Raw genomic sequence first — 24,696 nt, forward strand, 5'->3', positions numbered from 1 at the left:
TGAGTAAAACATTAATTTATGACAGATTTCTAGATCAAATTGGTCAGCTCTGTTAACTAGCTAGATAGGCTATGGTTTAATTTTGGGTGTTTAGTGTCATATGCCATCCCTGGTATGTCCTCCTTTTAGGGATTATTAAAGTGGCCAGCCTTTGCACAACAGGACTACCAACAGTTCATTCAAGATATGGCATTTACAGACTAAATGTGTAGTGTCTAGTGTGGTTCTGTTGCCTCTCAATACCAAAGAAGTGTCACTAAAATAGACCATCATGGATCAAACAGGGACACGGCTAAATCAATACATGTATCAATATTATGTGTTTGCTACTCTTTTGTGATGGGGCATGTAAGGAATATTGCTTTGTTTAGTCTGTATGAAAGATAATGTACATGTAATTAAACTTAAAATCAGTGTCTTTAGTTGTGAGATTGCATGTTGTTTTGTGTTGAACCGGAGCTGTCTGAACACAGGACAGAGTTGTGCATTCTTAAGAAGTGATGCACTGAAAAGCCTAGCAATAGCAAACAACCCAATGAGCCATGGACAGGTACAGTAAAAGATTAGAAAATGATTTTAATGAATGAGGGGAAAACTGTGGCACTGAAGACTGTAGACTACTTTAAAGACCCATATAAAGACAAGAATACACCAATATAACTTAGTTCATATTATTGTTAAGAAAACCAAAATCTCAGGCTGCAGTTGTTAAATGTATAAATAGCATGTATAGTTCTGGCACAAAGGTCCTACTGGGAGATGAGACAAAAAGAGACAATGTGGAGACAAAAAGAGACTGTTCATAATTACAAGTATACCAACAGAAGGCTCTAAGTCTACGGACTATAGACTTTTGTGAGTCATCAGTTACAAACGGATTTGCAGCCAAATAATAAACATCATAATTGTTTATAAGATTGTTAATTTGTTAGTTATGGAAATGAGAAGACTATGTGTAAAAAGGACTATAATTCGCAGTTAAGATCTGTAGAACAAAAAAAAATGAATTTTTAAATTTGGGAGTGAAATAAATAATTCCATTATGCAATACAAATTGAACCTATCCTTCACTAGGGATAGAAAATAAAATAAATGTTTTAAAATGAAGAGGGTATATTGTTAACGGTGTTAACAATAGTCTGTGAGGTTTCTGCGATTTCCCAGTGTGTTCTCAGAAGGAAATGTCTGTTTATTCCTCCAATTCTCTAGCTTTCCCCATCTATCTCTCTCTCTCTCCATCACATACATTTTCCACCATTTACGTCTGATTTCGTTGACGTGCCGATTTCTCCTGTACCCATACTAGCAATATATACCCCACCCCAACAGCAACTGTAGCAACATTAAAATTAAAAGGTACATGTTTTCTTTTTTTTTTAAGAAAGAAAAAAAAAGAAATAACATCATACAAATTCGCCAGGTTGACACGGGAAATCGTTTAGGAATAAAAAGGGAGGAAATACTTTAAACAGAGCACCCCTATTCCCCACATTCCGCAGTTCCGTTTCTCCAGATTTTGCATTTTTCCCAGCCTCATTTCATATCGACGTAGTCTTTTGTAAAGAGCTGTCAAGCGCGCGGGTCGTTGTAGTCGTCGCGAGGCATCTCCCACTCCCATTTCTTTCTCTCTCTGTCCTCCACGCCCACTGGCTCGCGACTCTCAGCAAGGTTGAAACACGCTCGGAAGGATTATTTCATTTACGTTTTCCGATCGCCCGCACTATACCTCTACGACTCTTCGTGCGCCAGTTAAAGCCGGGGAAGCGTACTAACAAAACCCCTAGCAAATCTTTTCTACTCCTTCACTTTCAGCGCCTGTGTCGATTAACTGCAGACATGTCTGGCGAAGACGCACCCACCCAGCAGCAAAACGCCGACGAACAAAAACAGCAAGTGGAGAAGAAGCCCGCCGAGTCGCCTAAAACCGAGAACAAGCCGGATCCGCCGCCTGCCAGCGCGTCCACCGAGGCTGCAGCCACAGCGGCACCCACGGAGAAAGCCCCCGAGGAGGACTCGTTCAGTTACCGGGCTCTCGTACTGACCGGCTACGGCGGCTACGATAAGGTGAAGCTGCAGGTGAAGAAAGGGAAGCCCGCGCTAAAGAACGGTGAGGTGATGGTACGCGTGAAGGTCTGCGGACTAAACTTCGCCGACCTGATGGCCAGACAGGGGCTGTACGACCGGCTCCCGTCTCCGCCCGCAACACCGGGAATGGAGTGCTCCGGAATCATCGAGGCTGTTGCGGAAGATGTGACAAACAGAAAAGTAAGATCTCGCGTGTTACTCTAGAAGAAGAGTGCTATTTTATAACTCGTTGTCTCGACACGCTTGAAGGCAACCAACACAAATTTCTTATATCCTTATATGATGCTATTTAGTGGTATGAGACGTAATATGCTTGATTCGCTGGGCACTGGTGCGTTCTTGCCTTTTATTGTCCAAATTACTTATCAGTCTGTATGGTCGTTATTCAGCTGTAAAGAGAAATATCATTTGGCTCCTGGTCTCTGGGCTGTTTCTGATGAGACAATAGAGGACTGGGAGGGGGACACTAGCCTCATTTCGCCATCACCAGACTCCTCTTGCGTTCCCGAGTAGCCGGGAGGAAACGCTCCTATCACTTGCTGTGCCTTTAGTATAACGAATTCAAGGGAACATTTAAGTTTAAACAGCCATTAGTTTAAATAAGCGCGATCACAGAAGTTGCATACAGTGGGTACTTAGCGAACACGACGGAGCCGCCGCCCCTCGCGCGCCGAGATAGGGATGTCTCTTAAATATCGCGCGACTGACTGACAGGTTATGGCGTTGCACTGAGGAGCATCGTATCCTAAGAACATGTACATGTAAGTCGTTAGATTTACATGCTGTACAACATATGAGAGTCGAAAATGCAAAAATAATTTGGCAATTCCAGAATAGGGACTGTCTCGGGCGGGTTTAAGGGGGGGGGGTAATGGGGGTATGGGGGGTGTTTGGGGGTTGCGACGACACTTTCTATCGTTCCACCGACGCGGAGGAAAAGGGCGAGGCGCGAGCAGAGACAGGAAATGTGCGTGCGTGTGTGTGTATGTATATATGCCCTTTGTCATCTTCCTGGCGTATAGTTACACAGGGACGGTCACTGGCATCAGCTATTATTTTTGCGACACTTTCCTCGACAATAATCCCGGTTTTTCTCCTGTCTGCCCTGCGCATCTAGCACCAGTCTAACTTTGATATTTTATTTTAAAAAGATACGCCTTTGGAGTAAATTAATATAACTATATCAATTTTAGCTGTTCAACCCACGTAGCAAGAATTCTCTCCTCGCACTTGTATCCTGTCGCTTTCAGTTCACTCCATAGGAACAAATCGATGAGTCATGCGTGATGGTGTCCATGGCGACGCCTTATGGCAGCGCTCTCCAACGAAAGCTGGATAAAAGCATCCCCGAGTGGATGTGTAGCACAAATCCCGAGGGTAGAGCAAAGTGAAACGTGTGTGCATGAAAGACAGCAAGACAGCGACAAGAATTAGGCGTTGGCTGTGCACAGGGATGTCACTCTCACTGTATTGTGTCTCGTTCGTCGCTGAATTATATCGAAAGGTTATCACGCAGCCGTGCCTAATAAGATACGCTATCGCTCGAGGACAAATGCGTGTCCGAGTTCATCTCACTGGCCCACGCGCCCCTCACCCTCGAATACTGTACTGAGTCGCTGGTAAACATGCGCGCTTTGGATCGGAATTTGCTGATCACGACTTTAGTATAATGATGGGAAAGAGAAACTGCCATCGCGCTCTCTCTCTCTCTCTCTCTCTCTCTCTCTCTCTCTCTCTCTCTCTCTCTCTCTCTCTCTCTCTCACTCACTCACACACAATCTTGCGGCTAATGAAAGTGGTCAATGAAACCTGGCTATGACAATAACTCACATGACTTGTCGAAAACAGAACAATTGCTGTTCTCATGTGCCCAGTGATTCTCTTCATCTGCTATTTTATATGAATAATGCATGTTCCTTCCGCCACACATGCAGATACGACAGCATTTATCAGAGCCCCACTACACAGATCACTCACATCTGTTCTCAATTATCTTTGCAAAGCCCACACTGTCAAGATGGAATTTCCTCCTGCTTTTTCTCCTCTATCAGTCTGTCTCTATTTTCTCTCTCTCTCTCTCGTTTTCTTCCTCACTCTTTGTGATGTGACATGCTAAAGGCCAGTGAAGTGTGTCGGGGTGGGGGTGGGATAGAGATGATCTGAGTGTGTAGATAAGCAGCATCCAGTGGGCAGCTGTAGCCCTGCCCACTTCCAAAGCATACGCATCTCTAGAAAATGGAAAGAGGTGACAACTGGAACAGGACTCATCTGTTTTTACACATGTTCCATGTGTCTGCAGTGCTCACTGATGGTACGTCTTGTAGTAACATCTGGTCAGTATAAAATCTGCTTCCCTAGCCATTGTTTGAGTCATTCAAATACAACTCAAATGAAGGCATGTGATTGGATACAGGTGGTATATCATAAAGAAATGCTTAGTGGACATCTAAAATATCTTGTATCAAAGGTGCAGTGCATCTGGAGATTAGTGTCAGTATTATAATAGCAGGAGTATGACAGCAGCCATTATCAGCAGAGACCCTGTTTTCCAGTTGGCTGAGAAAGATCTTCACTCAGAGAGCATAAGAGCTGATCCCCCAGACCAAGATTAGTCCAAAGCCCAGACTCTGAATGGTGCTTTACCAGTGATGCAGCAATGAAGGGCAAGATTAGTCCTGTCCAAGAATGCAGCCAAAGCATTACAGTTGACCTGTGAAAAGCAGTGGTATTGTGGTGTTATGCAAATGTGGTATAATGGTTACAGAGCAGTAGTCCTACTAAGGAAAGTCAAATAACAGTTTAATAATAATAAATTACAGTTATGCAGATCACAGTTATACAGTTATGCAGAAGCAGTGTCATGATGATGAAAGTATGATGTCACAATGCTTGTGACTGCGAAACAGATCACAATGATGCAACATTTGTATTTACAGCTGAGTAAGTGTCACAAGTGTGACAGCATAGAGATGCAGACATGATAAAGCAATATTTGTGAATTGGTAGCATAATAGTACCACTACTTGGTATTTACATGTTTCAGGGATGCTGAAGGGTTTCTTAGTTGACATAAGCTACATCAGGCAAATACAGACAAATAACTGTCGCGCTTTCCCCAAACAAGGCTGTTTGTCTCTTTGTGTGTGGCTTGTGACTATGACTAAGGTTTGCACAGGGTAGTGAGTGTATGATTCAAAGATCACTATTTAAATGTGGCATATGCTTTTAAAGCTGCAAAGCAGGAACTGTGTGCGTGTGGTTTTCAGGATGACTTCTGAGTCATGGTAGTGGTTGACTAAGGCCCCCACAGCTATTGATGAGTGCTGTACAATGGCTGTAATTAAAAGACAGAAAAGCAGCCCAGCAGAGCAGTAGACAAGCAGAGAGGGGGGCACTGAGGAGGGGAGGACTGGGTGAGAGCAGGGGGTGAAAAGATGGGGAGGAGGGAAAGAGCAAGAGAATACGGCAAAGGATGAGGAGACAAAAATTGGGACAGGGACTGCAGAAGCCAGGGATAGTCTGAAGTGACAGGGTCCAGCGAGGGAGGAAGTTACTTTCCAATTAGGTTTAAGAGACAGCTCTGGTGTGTGCGTGTGTGTGCGTACGTACGTGTGTGCGTGCGTACGTGTGTGTGTGTGTGTGCGTACGTACCTGTGTGTGTGTGTGTGTGTGTGTGTTCAGGGCGTGTCTGTTCATATTTGTCTGCGAGTCCATCTGCTGTTTTGCACATATATGGGAGTTCTGTCCTTATATAAGAGTTCCTGTCCCTTGTGTGTTCACGTGAGTGTAAATGTGTCAGTGTGACTGTGTGTTTGCATGCATGTTCTCTTGTCTCATGCTTATTGAGGCTAAAGAATCTGGCCTCTCCCTGATGAGAGGAACTCATCCTGTTGGAGAGATGGAGAGGGAGGGAGGGTGGGAGAGTGCAGGAATAATGGAGAGAAAAGAGATTTCTTTCAGTTCCTACATTTACATTATGAACATGAAGAATATTGTACAGATGTAAACTGGTATATTTTTATAGTCCTTATATTCGTTCAAAAGTACACAATTCTAGGTCATTGTGTGTGTATGTACATAGTATTTCCTGTGTCTGCTGAATCCAGGGGAAGTTGTGGAAGTTTGTTGGATGGGTTTTCGCGCGCGTGGGGTGGGGGGGTACTGGGCTCATCCATCTTACTGTGTCCTTCTATTGTTTCTCGTGTGTCTGTTTTCACTTTGCCTCTTTTCACTTTTTCTCCTTTTTGAGTTCCAGTCCTTACAATGAACTGATCTTTGAAACAAATTTACCACATTCTACAAAGTTAAAGTAGAATTGTCTGTTAACACAGTGAATAACTTTCTAAATAAATGTGCTTACATTTTTCTACATATTTCTTAGTCAAATTTATTAGTCAGATAGTCAAAGTCAAAGCTTCCTGTAGCTTTCTCTTTCAAAACAGCATGATTATACACTGTAAACACCCTTGTTCTAAGTTATTATATTTTTTATGTTGAGCGGACAACCATTTGGGTTAAAAGCAACTTAACTGAATGTTTCTATTTATTAGTACAAACGTTTTGATAGACATTACATTTTGAGCTCTTTTTTTTCCATATAAGCTTTATTTGAATTACCCTTAACCTTAAAAACGGATAGTCCTGCACTCTCTGTAATGGGTAACTAAAGTTGTACTAACCAATGAAGAACCTTCTTTCCAAGGATGTAGTCCTCTTCAGCTTCACCCTTAGCCATTCTATTGCGTGTGCATGCTGCACATCCTTTCAGCACTAATTGCTATTATCTTTGGAGGGAGACTTCCGGCTTCGTGGGCCTGGTTGGGTAAGGAGCAAAGGCCAAACAGCACTACTGGGTTTCTTTTCAGTCTGACACCAAGTAATGCCAAAGGTAGCATCATGAGCCCAATCATGAGCTTTGTTTTTGTATACATAAAAGAGGACATTTTTGGGATTCCTCCATATTTGAAAGCTTTTGCATCAGTAATCAATAAAATGCCAAACACCGGACTTCTCTTCTTGCTATAGAAAGAGCAGTTATATGAGTATGTTCAGTTGCTCTAAAATGTTGTATCTTTCTTTTTCAAGATTTATTTTTCATATGTTCATATTTCAAATGTTGTAATCAATACTCTTAAGTCAAATTTAAAAAAAACAAGAACAGCTGCATGGATGCTTAGGAGCACACACACTTAACATCATGCAGTAGAAATGTATGAGGGCGAGCGATTAATATGACAGTGCACTGTAAAAACTTCAAAAATGTTCTAACCAGAATAAGCAAACTAAGTGGACTTCATTGTCCTGTTCAACTGAATTAATGTTCTGACTTGAGTAGTCTTATTAAAATGTCAAGCTGGGAAAAAGTGAATACATTTATAGTATGAAGTTTGAAAGAAAGATCTAGTTAAACATGACTAGTGTATTTTATATAGGGTTCAAGGTTAAGACCCCTCCTACTCATCACAGGGAAAACAGGTTTGAGTGCCTGTAATTTAAGGATATAATTTGTCAAACTGTAGTTTGTGTATTATTAGGTTATTAGTAGAAAGTATTGGTCTACTTTGGAGTACAGTATTGGTAAAATAAGGATGAATGTTATGGCAGTGACGAGCCTGGCTGTCATTCTATGGATTTTGTCAGCTGCAGAGGGAGAAAGCGCTGTCTCAAATAGCCACACATCTGGTTTGTGTCGCATCAAAGGCCCCTTGTTAATCACAAGCAAATCAAATGTTTTCATTATTCATTAAAGTTCTTGAATATTATCAATATCAGTATAAAACATTAAAACATCATCACCTATAGGTAAACTGGATTTCATGGCCTAATTTCTTCATGAAATAAGTTTAAAAAAAGGTTTTCAGTTTTTCCAAATTATTTTGGAAGAAGTCTATGAGGCACAGCCTGAGGTGCTTGCAGTGGTGCAGCCCGTGCTTGTAAGGGGAGATGTTGGCCTGATCTGAAGCGCCACAACGTTTCCATGCCGCACCATCCCACCACACAGTCATCTATAAGTGCTTCAGGTCATCTTAAGCATTCGCTAAAGTGGATGTTTGTTTTGTGAATTTGAGCATAAATATTATGGTTCTGGTTTGTGAGTGTGTGGTCTGCTAAATCAAGCGTGTGTGTGTCTACCTGCAGGTGGGTGATAAGGTACTGGTCCTGAACCCCAGTGGGCTGTGGAAGGAAGTGGCAGCGGTTGCAGCCACACACACCTTCCTCATGCCAGAGCGGATGAGCTTCGAGGAAGCGGCTGCCATCCCAGTAAACTACATCACTGCCTACTTGATGCTGTTTGACTTCGGCAACCTGCGCCCCAACCAGAGCGTCCTTATTCACATGGCTGCAGGTCTGTTGTGTGTGTGTGTGTGTGTGGGTGTGGGAGGCAGGGAGAGGGAGGGAAAGACAGTGAGATTATGGTCTTTGGGAAAGGATTATTTTCATATGATGACTTCTTTATGCAGCTGTTGACACCAGACTTATGGGCTTTGTGTCAGTGAATTTGTGCAAAAACATCCGATATTTTGGGTGTGTGTGTGTGAGAGAGAGATTTGTTGCAGCTGTTGAAAGTGTGCTCTTGGGCTTCTGAGAGAATGAGAATATACAGAGCCTTTGGAAAAGCTCATATGTGTAAATCATAATTTATGGAGTTGGAATGAGAAATTGATGAGGAGCATGTTTGTTGTGGGCGGAGGGTGGATATTACAGTATATTGTTAGCGTAATACAATCACAGTTGATAGTTTACTTGTCTGGTGATGTCTGTGATATCATCAGTACTGCTATAACAATGACTAAATGCAAATCTTGAATTAAACAAGACCTCCATTCACTGCACAGAATTCTGCAGCAGTGCAACATACGACAGACTGATGCATGCCAAAGTGTTAAAGTATTAGTTCAGTTTCTACTTCGGATTTATTAGTTATAGCCACAGCTAACAATAAATGTTAAGCATGAGGTCTCTTGGTTGTCTTTTAGCAATGGCAAATTAGTCACTCACATAAAGACACTAATGTTACACTTACAAATAAAATAATTAGAACATAGGGTTTCCCCCAAATCCATCACTCAAGGTTAAAGAAATTGTTAAAAACACACTGATCTTTCATAGTCATCCATTTTTGTGAACTTTACATAATTTTTACAGTATCGTTACCAATAACCTCCTCATATTACTATTAACCTTGTCATGAACATTTTACATTACAAGCCAGTTAGTGTTATCCCAGACTCTGTTCAGTCAAATTAGTGTAGCTAATGTCAATGAAAATGGTCATCCTTTGATGTAAACCACCTGTTTAATTGCTTACCTTTTATAAATGACCATATACATTGTTGAGTTCTGATCACTCTTTTCAGGCAACATGGTGTTTATTGCCATCTTTACCACAAAGCACTTTAAGTGTACCGATAGTTTAGATAGCTAGATACCTAGCTAGCTATTGCTCACGTGTACTGAGGTCTCTCACTTGTGTGCATTTCAACAATGGGGCAGCCAGCCAGTCACTGAGCGACAATGTCTCTTGCCATTCAGTCCACTAGGTGTTCCTGAAAAATTCACTACGCAATAATTACAAAATTCAAAGTGAAGTTTTTCACAGCCTTTTGTAAATGTGGCGCGTGTGTGCATGAACTACGTGTGTGCATTTGTGTGTGCGTGCATGTGGGCATGTGCATTCATGCATACATAAGTGTGTGCCTCTCTGGAGATGGTTTAAAAGTGTGTGCGTGTGTGTGTTTGAAAAAGACAACAAGAAATTACATAATTCTTCTGACAATTCCTGTGATCACTAACACCATTAGTGCATTTCTTAAGTGGCCTCCTCTTGAATGTTTAAACAAAGAAAAGGAACAACTTTCCTACAACTGAGTTATTTTATATTAATTTGACAATGAAAGATGGACATAATTCCCCAAGGAGAGTTATTGCATATGTTGGCTCTAGAGGGGATAACTTACCTTGGGTTTTTGTCATTGTGCCTTTTAGTATGATTAAAATGAAGGATGACTTATGGAGTCATTTCTCCTTTGAACATTTGGAATGTAGTCAGCTAAGCTCTTCACTCTCGCTGCAGGCAATATTTGATTCCTGCATGGCTATTATTCTTACCCTTATTAAAGGCAACCAGCTACACTTCACATGAGCTCTTTACGCTGCAAGTGACGATGACAAATGTTCACACATTTTTGAGAGCATATTTTATTAGATCTGCTTGTGCATTTCTACCCATAGTTATGGTATCTTTTTCATGGTTTATAACTAAATCGAATTAAACACACCTAGTAGTGCAGGTAGTGTAAGGTGCTAGCAACTCCAGGGTCATGGGTTTTATTCCCATGGAGCTCACGTAGTGTCCTACTGATGCATATGTAAATCTGCTGATTAAATATGCGAGCCTCTATGGATAAGTGCATTTACCAATTGCTGTAAATGTTTAGGTCAGGTGCCGAGCTCTGCTCGTAGCCCTAAAACTAAAGTTTGTGGAGGTGGTATACGTTTGAGGGCTGCACACATTGTCTTCTCTGTTTTTCCACTACTGCTGTGTGACTTCCCATGCAGAACACTGCTGCAGCTTCTGTGCTCAAATCTGCAGCCCAGCCTGGCCCATGTGGGCCCGGCAGGCCTGGTTCAGCCACACGACCTGGCCCATGTGGTTCCGGCAAGCCCAGCGTGAAGCGTGCTGCTTAGCATCAGTGCTCCCACTCCCTCAGCACAGTCTGGCCAGAGCACACAGCAGGGCACCCAGCCAAATGCCCCCCTAGGGAATGAGTAGCCTGCTCGCTGCCTGACTAGGGCACATTCCACCATTTCAATGTAGTATTAAGCAACACCACATGGGGATAATAAGTGATACCCCCATCTGCTGTGCTGTAGTAATAATACAATGTTTAGTATCATAGTGTGATATTTTACAAATAGTGACGCTGCTGTGCGTGCGTGTGTGTGCGTGTGTGTGTGTGTGTGTGTGTGTGTGTGTGTGTGTGTGCTCATATGTATGTGTGTTTGTTATTTATTTTCCACTTATCGTGTTTGTTTTTTGCAAGCAGCATTATTCCAGTATCAAGTAAACCTGAGTTTAGTGGAAATTAGTCCTATTCTATTAAACTGAATTGTTAGGTTATGAATTAAAAAGTTATTTGAAGGCAATAACTCTTACTAAGAGGTTTCCATATATGTTGCATTTATTCAACCAAAGTAAAATGCATAATCATTTAGACATCCAGATTTTGGAAGGGAAATTGAACTTGAATGTGTGCGAGCATGTGCGCATGTGTGTCAAAAGGAGAAACACTGATCCATCTCTTTGACCAGCCATCCACTCTGACCACCAGATATTGGGGTGGCAAGCCATTCACAATTAGGTAATGCATTTTCAGGATTTCCATGGTAAGAGAATTATTATGAAAGATGTAATATGCCAATCATCTATCAAAACAAATATATATATATATTTGCATGCTGGAAGGTCAAAATGCATCTTTATTTTCACATCTCAATCTACTGTTAGAACTCTCAACTGTTAGAGAATTTTGTTTTTGGTAGATTTATTGCCTCTTATATAATCACACACACACCCTACACACACAAGGATGAAATGGTGCATTCTTAGGAAGCACTTGAGGTTGCTGTGCACAGGATGTTTTCCTTTTTTAATCATTTGTAAATGTATTCTAAAACTGAAAACATGTTTCCTCTTCATGTCTTAACTCTGTGACCTACAACTGGGAAGCAGCAGCCATGTGCTGGCAGTTGGAGGTGAAGGCTGCTTGTGGTGGTGGTGATGGTGTTGGTGGTGGGTAGGGAGGTGTCATTTTTACAGGTTGAATCATGCCAGGCAGTTCCCTGGAGTTTGTGCAGGCAGGCAAAGCTTACAAGTAGCATACACACAGTGGTTAAGGACAAAACCCAAAACAATATCCTCATTAATAATCCACCCATGACAAAGTTGACCTTGACCAGGGGAAAGAGGGTTTTGGATGTTTGCCCAGCCCTGTCGTAGATGGCTGGGAGGTGGATAAGAGTGCTGTAAAGCCAGTTTTCTTTTTATGTAATGGTCTTACAGACTTTGTCACAGACTTTACAGATAGCTGGTAAAACACACCGAGCTTTTTCAGAGTATCTCAGCATGGAAACAAATCGACTGGTTTTATTGTCCTGGGCTCACTTCTCCTTAAAATGTATCAATTTGTCTAAAATGTAAGGCATTAATAAGTGTTAAATTGTCTTAAAGTTTAAATTAAGCCGTCTTAAATGTTTTGCCTCAGACATGTATCTTTGCTGTCGCTCATTCAAATTGCGAAAAATCCAGTCACCGATTGTAAAACTTCCTAGTGATGATGACAAGCTATATTTTTGTTATAATTGGCGCAAGCTATTTGTGGCGCAAGTTTGTTTCCGTACTTAAGTTATGTCAGGGAAGGACAATTCTCACACGCTTCTCTGCACCCGGAGAAGACAGCTGGGATTGGAGATAATGTCGCAGAACTTGAAAGCTTGAAGGACCTGATCTGAGAGCTTTAAAACAAAATCTGTACTTGTATTTTAAATAGAACTTTGCACTTGTGTTTTTGACGTGAGAACTTATTAAAATCTGAACGTGAATGTTAAAATTTTCACTTGAAGAAAATATACCCACAATTGTATTTTTAAACTTGAATAATATATTTATGAACGAATATTAAGAAATACAAATGTATATAATATTTATATTTGTATAATAAATACAACCACAAATTCGAACTCACAATCTCTTACACATGACAAACACAACTTCAAATATACATTTGCAACACTTTTCAGTAGACTTGATTTGTGCACTTGTTGGGGATCAGAACTGGGCAGGCAGTGTGGATGGACAGAATTCGTTGATTTTTGCTAACGAAAAAATATGCACGCAGAAAAACAAGTTTTTATCCGCAGTGTTTTGTTAATAATGTTTGGCCATAGACTGATTATAGCCCAGACACATTATACTAGACTTTGGCCTGTCTTAGACATTTTGAAGGGTAGCTAACCAGCTAGCAAAGATAATTAGCCAACTGTAGTTAAGTCAATTGTCACCAACTCCGTTCTTAACAAAGACTGGGAAGAAAAAACTGTTTCAACGGTTCTTCAAGTCTGTTCTTGATCCACCGTCTATAGTAAGTATATGGTCTGGGTAAGCTTGGCTAAATACATAACGTCGTTACATTTTAAGTGACTATTTCGATATTTTAATATTGACGACTTAATAACGTATGCTGTGCTTGCATTATAAACAAAACGGTGCGGATAAAATAAACGTACATTCGGTTGTTGCCATCGTTGACGGAGGTAGAGCAGAGCTCGTTTCTCTGCGTCCAGTTTTTAATTTTTTTTTTCCCGCGCAAAAATGAGTGCCTTTGATTGGTCACGAATTACGTCAGGTTTTAAAAAGGTGAAAACCACTTTTCTTTCTCCCTCACTCTCCCCCTCTCTCCTGTTCTTTTGTCTTCTCTCGCTCGCTCGCTTCCCTCCCTCTGTTTGGCCTCCTTGTGTGGGCTGGGATGGCTTGCGTTTTAGGAATCTGTCGAATTCTTCAATGTTTTAGAGAACGTTTCTTCTCAATAGAAAAGGGTCGTACTGTTGTGACCAAAAGTGTCAGCTGCCAAATTAGTGTGTTTGTGAGCGCGTGTGTTTTCATGGGTGTGAATGTCTGAGCAGAGGGGGAAATATAAAGACTTCCTTGTGTCCTGTGTACATTGTGTTTGTTGTACTCATGTGCCTTTTATTTCAAATTAATGTTATTAGATAGACACTCCTCATTCTTTCATAAAAACAACAGAATTTAATTCTGAGCATAATAAACAGAATTATCCATGGGAATCTGCTCATGGTCCTGAAGATTCTTTAGCCCCCCTCCTTTGCACCCGCCTTTTACTCTTGCGTGTATCCCCCTCCGCTTTTATTCTGATTCCTTCAGTAGGAGAACATTTTATAAAACTACAGCATTAGTTGGGGTGATGAAGAGGGCAGTGCAGGTGTGAAATGATGTGTGTGTGTGTGTGTGCATATTTTAAAACATCAGCTCACTCATGTAATCTGATGTTTTAAAATATGCGCACACACATCATAAAGGCTGTGAAATTTTGTGCGCGTGTGAGAGAGGTTGTTAGTTTAAAAGGTTCTGTTGGCAATTCCACTGCAGGTCTTGTAATGAGGCCCCTGAAGTCATGGGGCAGACTGACACCCTCAGCATGCGCACATGCACACAAACGCCTACCTTATTCAGGCCTTATTCACCTGCCCTCTTTTACTCATAAATATAGATACTGTGGCCAAATGTGCCCAAATGTATTGGCAAACGGGGGCAACTTGTCTCAAGTCTCCATGGCAACACAAACCTGATTCACCCGAGCCGGAGTGAGAGACAGAAAGAACAGTTGAAGAAGAGAAAGAAGGAAGATTAACATGGTGGTCTTTTGCTTGCTTTAGGATCTCACACACACGCACACACACATACACATGCAAGCAAAAGATGGTTAATGGCTATTTGATGGGTCCCGAGCTCTCGGCCATTTGGTTCCCTTGGATACGTCCTGGGGTCGTTTTTCACACCGTGGGAAGGAATTAGTAGCTGTTCACAATTTTTTCTAACTTCATCAACTTCTAAAGTCACAAATTAAGGCCTTGCATTGTAGATCCATTTATTCATTTATTGAAAAGAATTTGTAAAGATATGAATTTAATCTCTCTCTCTCTCTCTCTCTCTCTCATACATACACACACACACACACACACACACACGCGCGCACGTAATAGTGCATGCACCAGTGTGGTTGCGCATGCGTATGTGTCATTCATTCTGGCATTCAATAAGCTTTGCCCTTTGTTAGGTCATTTGCAGTGACCTTTACAAACACATTCTCTCCTCTCTACTTCCTGCTTCTCTCCTTGCTCTCACTCACATACAAGATTTACATTTTTTCTTTTGCATATGCAAATTGGTCCTACACATTCTTTCACACACACATTTTCACTTCAAGTTCAATTTCAAAACATACACTCATTAAAATTGTTCCATTGAACATGTTATCACATAATTAACTAGACTTTCTTCTCTAAAACATTTTCTCTGCTGTTTTATGCTGATCTGATTCTTTCTGTGTGTATTTTCCTCAGTTGTGTCACAGCATAGTCTCCACAAGTCCCCACTGCAGTAGGTGTCGGAGCAGGCTGTAGGTCCTGTGTGTGACACTTCACTGCCTGAAAAGCTTGTGTGTGTGTGTGTGTGGTGGGGGTCTTTTATGACCTCTTTAATAACATGAACTGATCTTAATCTGTCAATCTCTTTATCAGTTTCTCTCTTCCCCGTACCTTCCTTGTTTACAGGTGGGGTGGGCACAGCTGCCACCCAGCTGTGTAAGACAGTGAATGATGTCACTGTGTTTGGCACTGCCTCTGCCAGCAAGCATGACACCATCCGTGAGGGCGGAGTCACGCACCCCATCGACTACCGCACACGGGATTATGTGGAGGAGGTCCGCAAGATCAGTCCCAAAGGTGAAACATGCCTACTGGCTAAGATCAGCTCTAAAGGGGAACACACTAGCCTATCTTAAGTTGAAACCTAACCTACCCGCTTAGATCAGCCACTATGGCGAAAATATTCTGACCAGCTAATATCAGTCCATAAGAGGAAAGCTACTTATCAGTCTCCAAGGGAAGAATGGCGTACTAGCTAAGATAAGACAATAAGGGGGATGCGACTAACCAGTTAAGAGCAGCCCCAAAGGTATATGTCTGTCAGTTGCTGTTCTGAAGCTGAGCTCTTAAGCTGATATCAGCTGCTTTTAAATTCAGGTTCATTTCCAAACCTGATGAGCCAGTTTGAGGAATGAGTGAGCAGTAGTCTTACTACTACACAATTAATTTCTTTCACACTTTTTTCAATGACTATTCAATTAATACAGTAAAGACACTTAATTACTATGAACTAATGACCCGATCTTGTAAACAATCTGATTTACATTTTCACCTCCCGAAGAGCCTTGTGTGTGTGTTTACCTTTGGGTTGACTTATCATTCTGACACTTTATGTGGTCTGAGATTTTAACCTTGAAGTGTATCTTTCCATTCAACTCCTTTATTGTATGTTTGTGCGCGGGTAAAGATAAGTGTCATACAGATAGTGTTTTAAACCCACAATATATTATTCAACTGGACCGCACATACATTGCTGAAAGATTTGTACTTATCAAGGAAATGGAAATATTTTTAATCCACATAAACAAAACCATGAGAAGAATATTAAATGGTAAGGAATTATGTAACACACACACCCCCCTTCCCTCTTTTCCTGCTCACACACTCTCTCTTCCTCCCTCTCTCCCTCTCACACACACTCATTCTCATTCTCTCTCTCTCTCTCTCTCTCTCTCTCTCTCTCTCTCTCTCTCTCTCTCTCTCTCTCTCTCTCTCTCTCTCTCTCTATCTCTCAGGGTTGGACATTGTTCTGGATCCTCTGGGTGGTTCTGACACCCACAAGGGCTACAACCTGTTGAAGCCCATGGGCAAACTCATCAGCTACGGTGAGTGGAGAGGCTCCCAGGCCTTGCCTCACTTCACTACCCTCAGCATCCGTCCAACATTCAGCCTGCATTGCAGATCAGCTTTAATTTATTGCTTATGTTTGTGGTTATGCACTGGTGCACAAAGGGCTCAATTCAAGTGCCCGCTTCCCTGAAGCAGTTCATTGACATGGACACATTTCCATTAAGGCCATGAGCACGCAGGCCTCAGCTGATCGTGTGGGACAAGCATGCATGATCGGCTGGGAGGGCGGACCACACATCGCCCTGCTTTACCCACATGGTCAGAAACCGGTGCCCATGACAAGCTTATTAAACAACACAGCAGCCTTTAGCCCTCTTGGCCTCTCTCTCTCTCTCTCTCTCTCTCTCTCTCTCTCTCTCTCTCTCTCTCTCTCTCTCTCTCTCTGCTACTCCTCCTCATCCTCATCCATCCCCCCCCCTCTCTCTCTCTCTCTCTGCTGAAGCTTATCAGCTTCGTGTCAGCCTGATGGAACAATGGCCCCTCTATCTGCCACAGAACCCGGAATGTGTCCGAATGTGGCAGACTGGGCCAGATCCAGCTCTCAGCCCAGCTCAGAGCCTGCTTTGTGTGTGTGTGTGTGTGTGTGTGTGTGTGTGTGTGTGTGAGTGTGTGTGTGTGTGTGTGTGTGTGTGTGAGTGTGAGTGTGTGTGTGTGTGTGTGTGTGTGTGTGTGTGTGTGAGAGTGTGTGTGTGAGAGTGTGTGTGTGTGTGTGTGTGTGAGTGTGTGTGTGTGTGTGTGTGAGTGTGTGTGTGTGAGTGTGTGAGTGTGTGAGTGTGTGAGTGTGTGTGTGAGTGTGTGTGTGAGTGTGTGTGTGAGTGTGTGTGTGAGTGTGTGAGTGTGTGAGTGTGTGAGTGTGTGTGTGTGTGTGTGTTCGGGGGGGGGTTGGAGGAAAAGGAAAGAGATGGTAGTATGCAGAAAGAAAGTGATTAGATAAAAGCTAAAGAAACGAAGGATGACAAGAAATGTGAAAGAGTAGAAAAGGGGGGAGAGAGCGAGAGAGAGAGAGAGAGAAGAGATGAGCATGGGAAGAGAAGTGTGAGGGGTCAGTAGGCAGTGGGACAGTGGGGCTCAAAGAGGAGAACGCTGAGAGGGGAAAAGAGGCACACTGGGTCACTAAATGAAGAGGACTCACCAGTGGAACCACGGAACAATGGCTCACCAGTGATCAAGCACACACACAAAACCCCACACACACACACACACACACGAACACAACCCCACACAAGCTCTTATTCACACATACTTGGAGAACACACTCCAAATTCAGACACACAAAATTCCTTCAGTAATACGTTCACCCACAAAACACAGTGCATACAGTGGCACTATTCATCATACTAATCTACTCTCAAAATTAAGAGCAAAAGTGCCACACATTTAAAACGCACAGAGGTGACATTCTGAGACGTGATTAAAATGTAACCCGTGTTCACACTCACAGGCATGTGAATAGAACTGTACTCTCTCCAGCGTCCCAGGGAGATTCTTTGGTTAATATTTCATAAAGCAAAGGTCATGTTCACAGGCATGCTTTATACTGAGCATAAATGAAAGGTTCCTATAATGCTCATGTGCACAACCCTGTCATCAGAGTTCACCCATGCACACCCTGAGCACAGTGGGTCCACGGTTATGGCTTACTGGAGCTTTGGAACCATCTGGGTAAAATGTCTACTCCACCCAAGTCTATATACCTCATGATTCCTGCGCAGAATGTAGACCCGCAAAATACCATTCATTTCTGCGATCTGCAAAGTAGCAAAGTTAAATACAGTTTTTCATAACAGCCATTTATGGACACACAGACAGGCAGACGAGGCGGGAAACACTAGTGAACTCGCTCCTTCTCAGCTTGTCTATGACGCGTCCTAGTCTGTGGCCACTTGCAGGGTGCAGTGGATATGTGCCCGGCTAGCGGCTAGCTCCTTCAGCTTCTAGCACGCTGGTCATAGCCACATAAAAGATGGCAGGCGTTTTAGCTAATGAACCAAGGCCCAGCTCTCCTGCTCTCAGAGGTCTTCTTCATGGAGCAGGTTTGCAAAATATGAGCTTGTCTTGAGATATTATTGTAGTTTTCTTTCTTTCTTTCTTTCTTTCTTTCTTTCTTTCTTTCTTTCTTTCTTTCTTTCTTTCTTTCTTTCTTTCTTTCTTTCTTTCTTTCTTTCTTTCTTTCTTTCTTTCTTTCTTTCTTTCTTTCTTTCTTTCTTTCTTTCTTTCTTTCTTTCTTTCTTTCTTTCTTTCTTTCTTTCTTTCTTTCTTTCTTTTTAAAATTTTAAAATGCTTATCTTGTATACATGAACTAATCTCAACATTACACTGCTTTAGATTTCAACAGATAAGACAACAGTTAAGGGCTGTTAAGGGCATCTCACAGAAGTGTCATTAGTCCCTCTTGTGGACTTTTCTCAGCGCTTCTCGGTTTAAAGCCTGAACAAGTGAGAGTTGCTCTCTAGCACTAAATGTCCATGTGAAGCTCATGAGCGTAAAGCCAAATTCGATTCTGTTTATGAATCTTGATCTCTAGCCCCAAGGGTTAGGGGTCACACCATTCAGGCCAAAGCCCTAATGCTGTTGCTCTCCACAGGTGCCGCCAACATGCTGTCGGGTCAGAAGAAGAACCTGTTTGCCGTGGCCAAGACCTGGTACCAGCAGTTCTCCGTGCACACCCTGAGCCTGATCCAGGGCAACCGATCTGTCTGCGGCTTCCATCTGGGTTACCTGGATGCGGAGACGGAGCTCATTGACCAGGCCATGGAAGCCGTGCTGGAGCTGTACCGCCAGGGCAAGATCAAGCCCCGAATCGACAGCACCTACCACCTGGAGCAGGTGTGCATGTGTGTCTGTGCTGGTTGTGTGTGTTTTAGAGAAGCGTGAAAAGTTGTCTGTGTTTGGATTTCAAGGACCTTAACAATCACCATCTATCTATTTCCTTTCAGTTCCTTTGATGTTTGAAAATGCTTTTTGGCCTCATATTACCTGTCATACTGCATCCTTCTCTCTCATTCTCTCAGTCATCCTCTCTGTTTTACAGTCTGTGCCGCTCTCCTGTTGCTATGGAAACCTCTCCCTGTGTTTGACAGAGTGATGGTATGAAGTTGGTCACAGTAAAGCTGATTGATCTCAGAGGCACTATGCTGTTTACTATGGAGTTATCCAGAAGTCTGCTCTTGAAACGTCTGTAGCCTTGGCTTTTCAAGAGTTGTGAGAGTTCTCTTGCGTTGTGGAATAAGTGTCTTCAATGCATGTGACTTATGAACCAAATAATGTTGAAACTGACAGAAAATCTAACAAAATAAGACTGAATGCTGTATTTAAAAAATCCTTTGCAGCACTAGGGTCATTTGCACTCTCTGCTTGCACCCCCTCCCCCCCCTTTCTTTCTAGTAGTCTGTCGTCAGGGTCAGACTCTGTTGCTAGGAAATGTCTCTTTGTTGCCATGGCATTGGTTGCTAGGTGGCGTAGTGTGGGAGAGGTGAATGGCTGGAGGAGGAGAAAGGCACAGAGCAGAGAGCTAGTGTGTGAGAGGGGGATTGGTGCTCTGAGCAGTGACATGCCGGCTAGGTGGCGCTGCATTCATTCATTCCTAGTGGCCCTGTCACGGCAGTGTGTGAGTGAGAGTGTGAGTGAGTGAGTGAGTGTGAGTGAGTGAGTGAGTGTGAGTGAGTGAGTGAGTGTGAGTGAGTGTGTGAGTGAGTGAGAGTGTGTGTGAGTGAGTGAGAGAGAGAGAGTGAGTGAGTGAGTGAGTGAGTGAGTGTGAGAGAGTGTGTGCATATGCAGTCCTGCATTAGATCAGCCTGACAGCTTGTTAGATGTTCTTACTCTAGCAGATGGATCTTCAAGCTGCTCTCTCTCTCTCTCACTGTGCAGGTTGGGGAAGCCATGCGTAAGATGCAGGAGAGGAACAATATTGGCAAAATCATCCTCACCACCGAGCCCATGAAAGAGGAGGCAAAGAAGGATGAAGCCAAGAAAGAGGAGAAGGACAAGAAGAAAGAGGACAAGAAGAAGGAAGAGAAGAAGAAGGACGAGACCAAGAAGGAGGAGAAGAAAGAAGAGAAGAAGAAGGACGAGATCAAGAAGGAGGAGAAGAAGGAGGAGAAGAAGGAGGAAAAAAAGGATGAGAAGAAAGCAGATGAAAAGAAAGAAGAGACAAAGAAGGAAGAGAACTGAGAAAAGAGAACTAGGCAGAAAATTGGTGGCTGTGAATTGTGTTTGTGTAGGGAATAGGAGATGGGGTGAGTGTGCGTGTGCGTGTGCGTGCGTGTGCTTGAGTGTGTGTGTGTGTGTGTGTGTGTGTGTTGGGGTGGTGGGGAGTACAACGTAGTCCAGCTCTCAGCTCAGCCCTGGGCAATTACTCTGGCCTTAGATCAGCATCTCACAATGAACTCCACAATCATTTAATCAGCCTAGTAGTAACTCATAGTACCTTCAGCACTCCAAAGCTACTTAACACTCAGTAAGCAGACACACACACATGCACACTTTACATTACACGTGTGTACCACTCTACCATGCCACTATGTTAGACTGTGTTCTTTTTTTTGCTAGTTTTCTTGTTGAACTAGGCTCTGTGCTGTTATTAATCTGTGACTGCATGCCCCTCAGGTGTGCTATATCAGTATTATACTGCCACATATACCACTGAAATGTTTTACTCAATTGGTTTTCTCTCCAAGATGTGTACACATCAATACCATGAATCACTACTAATATCGCTAGCATTATTTTTGCACTAGAACTATTATACTATACCACTGAATTAATCTTTAGCTATATAGACACATGTAGAATTGTTTTCCTAGTCATACCCTATGCCATTTTAAGTATGAGTATTCAGAGTTGGGTACCTGCTAAGGATTATGGGTAAAGGCTTGGGTTGGGCAGGAGCTCTGTTGCTGCGACTACAGTGTCCCCAGATCTGCCCCTCCCTCTTACCTAGCATGTTCCTTTCTAATCTGTACCCACCTTCCCTCTAATGATGGATTCTCTTTTCCCCGTTGGACCGCACTCACTGACAGGCAGATCACTTGCTGAGCCCCACCCACAGAGCTTATTACGGCAATAAGGAGGAGTCCCTGTGGTTCCTGACTGGTTCAGTGAGATGTCAGTTACCTAGATCGAGATATATCAATGGGAGCCTATTCATTCTTTTTATGTTATCGCAGTGCTATTACAAAACCTTAAAAATCTTTCCAATTGACAGCAGGCTAGAAGAGCTAGCACCATGTCCATATGTAACAAAAATGGGTCAAAAGTGCTTTCTGTAAGTAATGACTGTGCTATTACTGCAGCACAGTGCAGCGGCTGTCCACATCCTGGCGAAATCTGCTCCTCTGGCCTGCCTTAAGGAACATAACATTCTTCTGTGTCATTTAACAGAGCACCAGCCAGGATCTTATTAAATCCGGCTTCCATGATGCACCAATTCTAGCAAGACATCCCCACCAAATGCACGTACGCATGCATGCACACATCTCATTCTCAGGTTATTCTGTTAAACCGAGGCACTCAGATTGGTTGATGTTGAGATACACCTGTAAGTGCTGTCTCATTCCAGGGACTTTGGCAGGATTCCGCATTATCCCAAACCTGCCGCTCTTATCCTCTTCACTGCTAACCGGCCACTCTCACTGGCCTGCCGTGTCCCGGCCCTCTTTCCAGTGGAGCTGTGCTCCATCTCTGGCTTTATTCATCTTCTTCTCCCTCTCTCTATCTCTTCTCCCTCTGTTTTGCCGTCACTGGTTGGCATAGCAACAGGCGTTTGGCCAGAAGGAGATGGCAGTCAAGTTGCCCCTCCCCCATCACATGCAAAAACACGCATATGCACACACGCCATGCCTTCCTTTTCAGTCTTTCTCTCTCATTCAGCACTTGCTCCGTGAAGTGTTCAGTCCACTTTCTCTAGCTGCCCAGATGAAATGCATTATTTTCATTACTGTGAAGTGTTTTTTCCTTCAGACTGCTCTGTCAGACTTTAGTGTTACAAGAGCGTAAACCCGCCCCCTCACTGGTCTGTGACTTGTCAGTCCAACCCAGTGACTCCTCCCTTAGCCCATTCATTCATGTGAAGTACTTGTCTGCCCCTAGTGGCCATAAATATGCACTGTGGGGAATTATAACATTTTGAGATGTTTTCCAGCCCTGCCCTGTCTATTCCTCAGTGAGTGTGGTTTCTGTCTGAGGTGTATGAGCTGTCCAGCATGGTCTTATTTGCTGTTTGTGAAAGTCAGACCTTTTGAGGGGTGTGTGTTTGTCTGTGTGTCTGTGCGTACGTGTGTGCGTACCGTTTTGTTTGAAGGAATGTGTATATCTGTGTGTCCTCAGGTCGATTGTCAGATTTAGATTTAGGTTTTTCCCGTCTCTACCTCCCTTATGCTATGAGCTAGCATGTCTCATTCCCTTTCTTTTTTACTAAGTTATCTCTAACTTTTATTTCCCTACATCTCTCTCTCTCTGTTGAGTGACCTTTGTTGGTTTGGTATTATTTGCACTCTGCTTGTGAGTCTTAATGCACTTATATGGATGGCAGTCCCATTCCCGTAAGACTGTTCCTCAGGAGTCTTCTCCGGGTTTTATTTACTACCGTTGGCATATACGTGCACTCTCTAGTTTGCTGTCTCTCCCTCTCAGAAAAATACATACATGTGCAAGATTTTTTATTTCTTACATAGAGGCACTACAGAGCTTGGCCTGATGTTCCTAGGCACATCTACATGCATGCGTTCCCAAACACATGCAGTGCTTTCATCTCCTCCACAGTCTCTCCATCTCCTATGTACACACAGAAATCGCAACCATATACCAGCTGTCCTATTAAGTAGGAGAAAGCTCGCTTCCTCTCCTGAGAGAAGGAGCTAACCCAGAATGCATCGGGAAGGGTGTGGCACTGCCATCCTCATCTGAAGAACGACAGTATTGTGACACAGCACCTGGAACGGGATTCTCACCGGGTTCAGCTTTGGATCAGGATTTGAGTTCCAGTTTTCACTGTGTTTTTTTTTGTTTTTGTTTTTGTTTTGTTTTGTTTTTTCCCTGTGCGAGTCTATATTTGTTTATTTGTTTGTGTTTGTGTTTTCTGGTTCAATCCCTGTGTGCTTCGGTTCCTAAGCAGTGTGCGGCCCAGACGAGAGCTACAGCAAAGGCTGTCTCTTGCATTTCCTAATACACATTAATTCTGTTATTGTAGTTGTTGTTGCTGTTACTGTGTACGCCTGCTTATCGGTTTGAGTGTTTTCAAGGGTTTGAGTTGGTAAGGCTTTGCCGCACGTCTGTTCAAATGTGAGGAGCTGTGACGTTTTGTTGATCCTGATTAAATGTGCCAAATGGTGTTTGAGGCTTCGGCCTTTACTTCAGCTATGCTTTTTTTCACTGAAAGACAAAAAAAAGGAAAGATGAAATAACAGGACCTTTCTGATTTGCTTTTAAGATAAACAGCAAAACAAACAAACAAACAAACAAAAAAAAAAAACATTGTACCTGTCGTGTGTGGTTGGCCGTAACCCTGAGATTTATTGGTGCTTAAAAACTGTTTCCGGCTTTTTCGCTAACGTTCTGATCCATGCAATCCCTGTCTAGTTTTCAATGTGCTAATCGTTAACGAACACCGGAATACCTCCACACACACACACACACACACACACACACACACACACACACACACACACACTCTTTGGCCCAACAGCCCTGTCCTGAAGGGCTGATGAGATCTGACACCAGATCAGTTAAAACTGTTTACAATGTCACTGCAGAGTGCACTTATGATTACTAGACAAGATCAGACAACACAGCTCCTATCTGAGCAATTACATGTGATCAGATATAAACTGACTTTAAAAAGGATTTAAAAAAATGAAGGGTTAACCTGTGTGTTATGCAAGTTGCAGTCTCCCAAAGAGAAACGGAGAAGGAACAACAGTCTTTGCTGAGCTCACTGGTTTGAAAAATAGGCTGAGTTGTATAACAGTGTCTTGGTCGGCATAAATAGCTTTGCTGTTGACTGCACTGTTCGGTCTGACTGTTCTCATTATAGAACCCAGG

General features: G+C 42.8%; 1 protein-coding gene across 1 annotated transcript; it reads left to right on the forward strand.

Annotated features, from left to right (window-relative positions):
- Positions 1–1,550: 1,550 nt before the first annotated feature.
- On the forward strand, positions 1,551–23,987 carry vat1 (vesicle amine transport 1). The gene is made up of 6 exons (XM_026997827.3): positions 1,551–2,265; positions 8,224–8,431; positions 15,436–15,606; positions 16,545–16,634; positions 19,244–19,485; positions 20,527–23,987. Exons 1-6 carry the CDS (start codon positions 1,837–1,839, stop codon positions 20,827–20,829), a joined length of 1,443 nt encoding a protein of 480 aa, XP_026853628.2. The 5' UTR covers positions 1,551–1,836; the 3' UTR covers positions 20,830–23,987.
- The last annotated feature ends 709 nt before the right edge of the window (positions 23,988–24,696 follow it).

This window comes from Electrophorus electricus, chromosome 3, assembly GCF_041902795.1.
Source record: "Electrophorus electricus isolate QZ-2024a chromosome 3, ASM4190279v1, whole genome shotgun sequence".
Taxonomy (NCBI): Eukaryota; Metazoa; Chordata; class Actinopteri; order Gymnotiformes; family Gymnotidae; genus Electrophorus; species Electrophorus electricus.

What these genes read in the sequence shown, in the direction of transcription:
- vat1 (XM_026997827.3), top strand. Translation starts at nt 1,837, where the DNA reads ATGTCTGGCGAAGACGCACCCACCCAGCAGCAAAACGCCGACGAACAA. An exon ending in AAGATGTGACAAACAGAAAA is followed by an intron (nt 2,266 to 8,223) that starts GTAAGATCTCGC and finishes GTCTACCTGCAG; the next exon opens with GTGGGTGATAAGGTACTGGT. An exon ending in CCGCAAGATCAGTCCCAAAG is followed by an intron (nt 15,607 to 16,544) that starts GTGAAACATGCC and finishes TCTATCTCTCAG; the next exon opens with GGTTGGACATTGTTCTGGAT.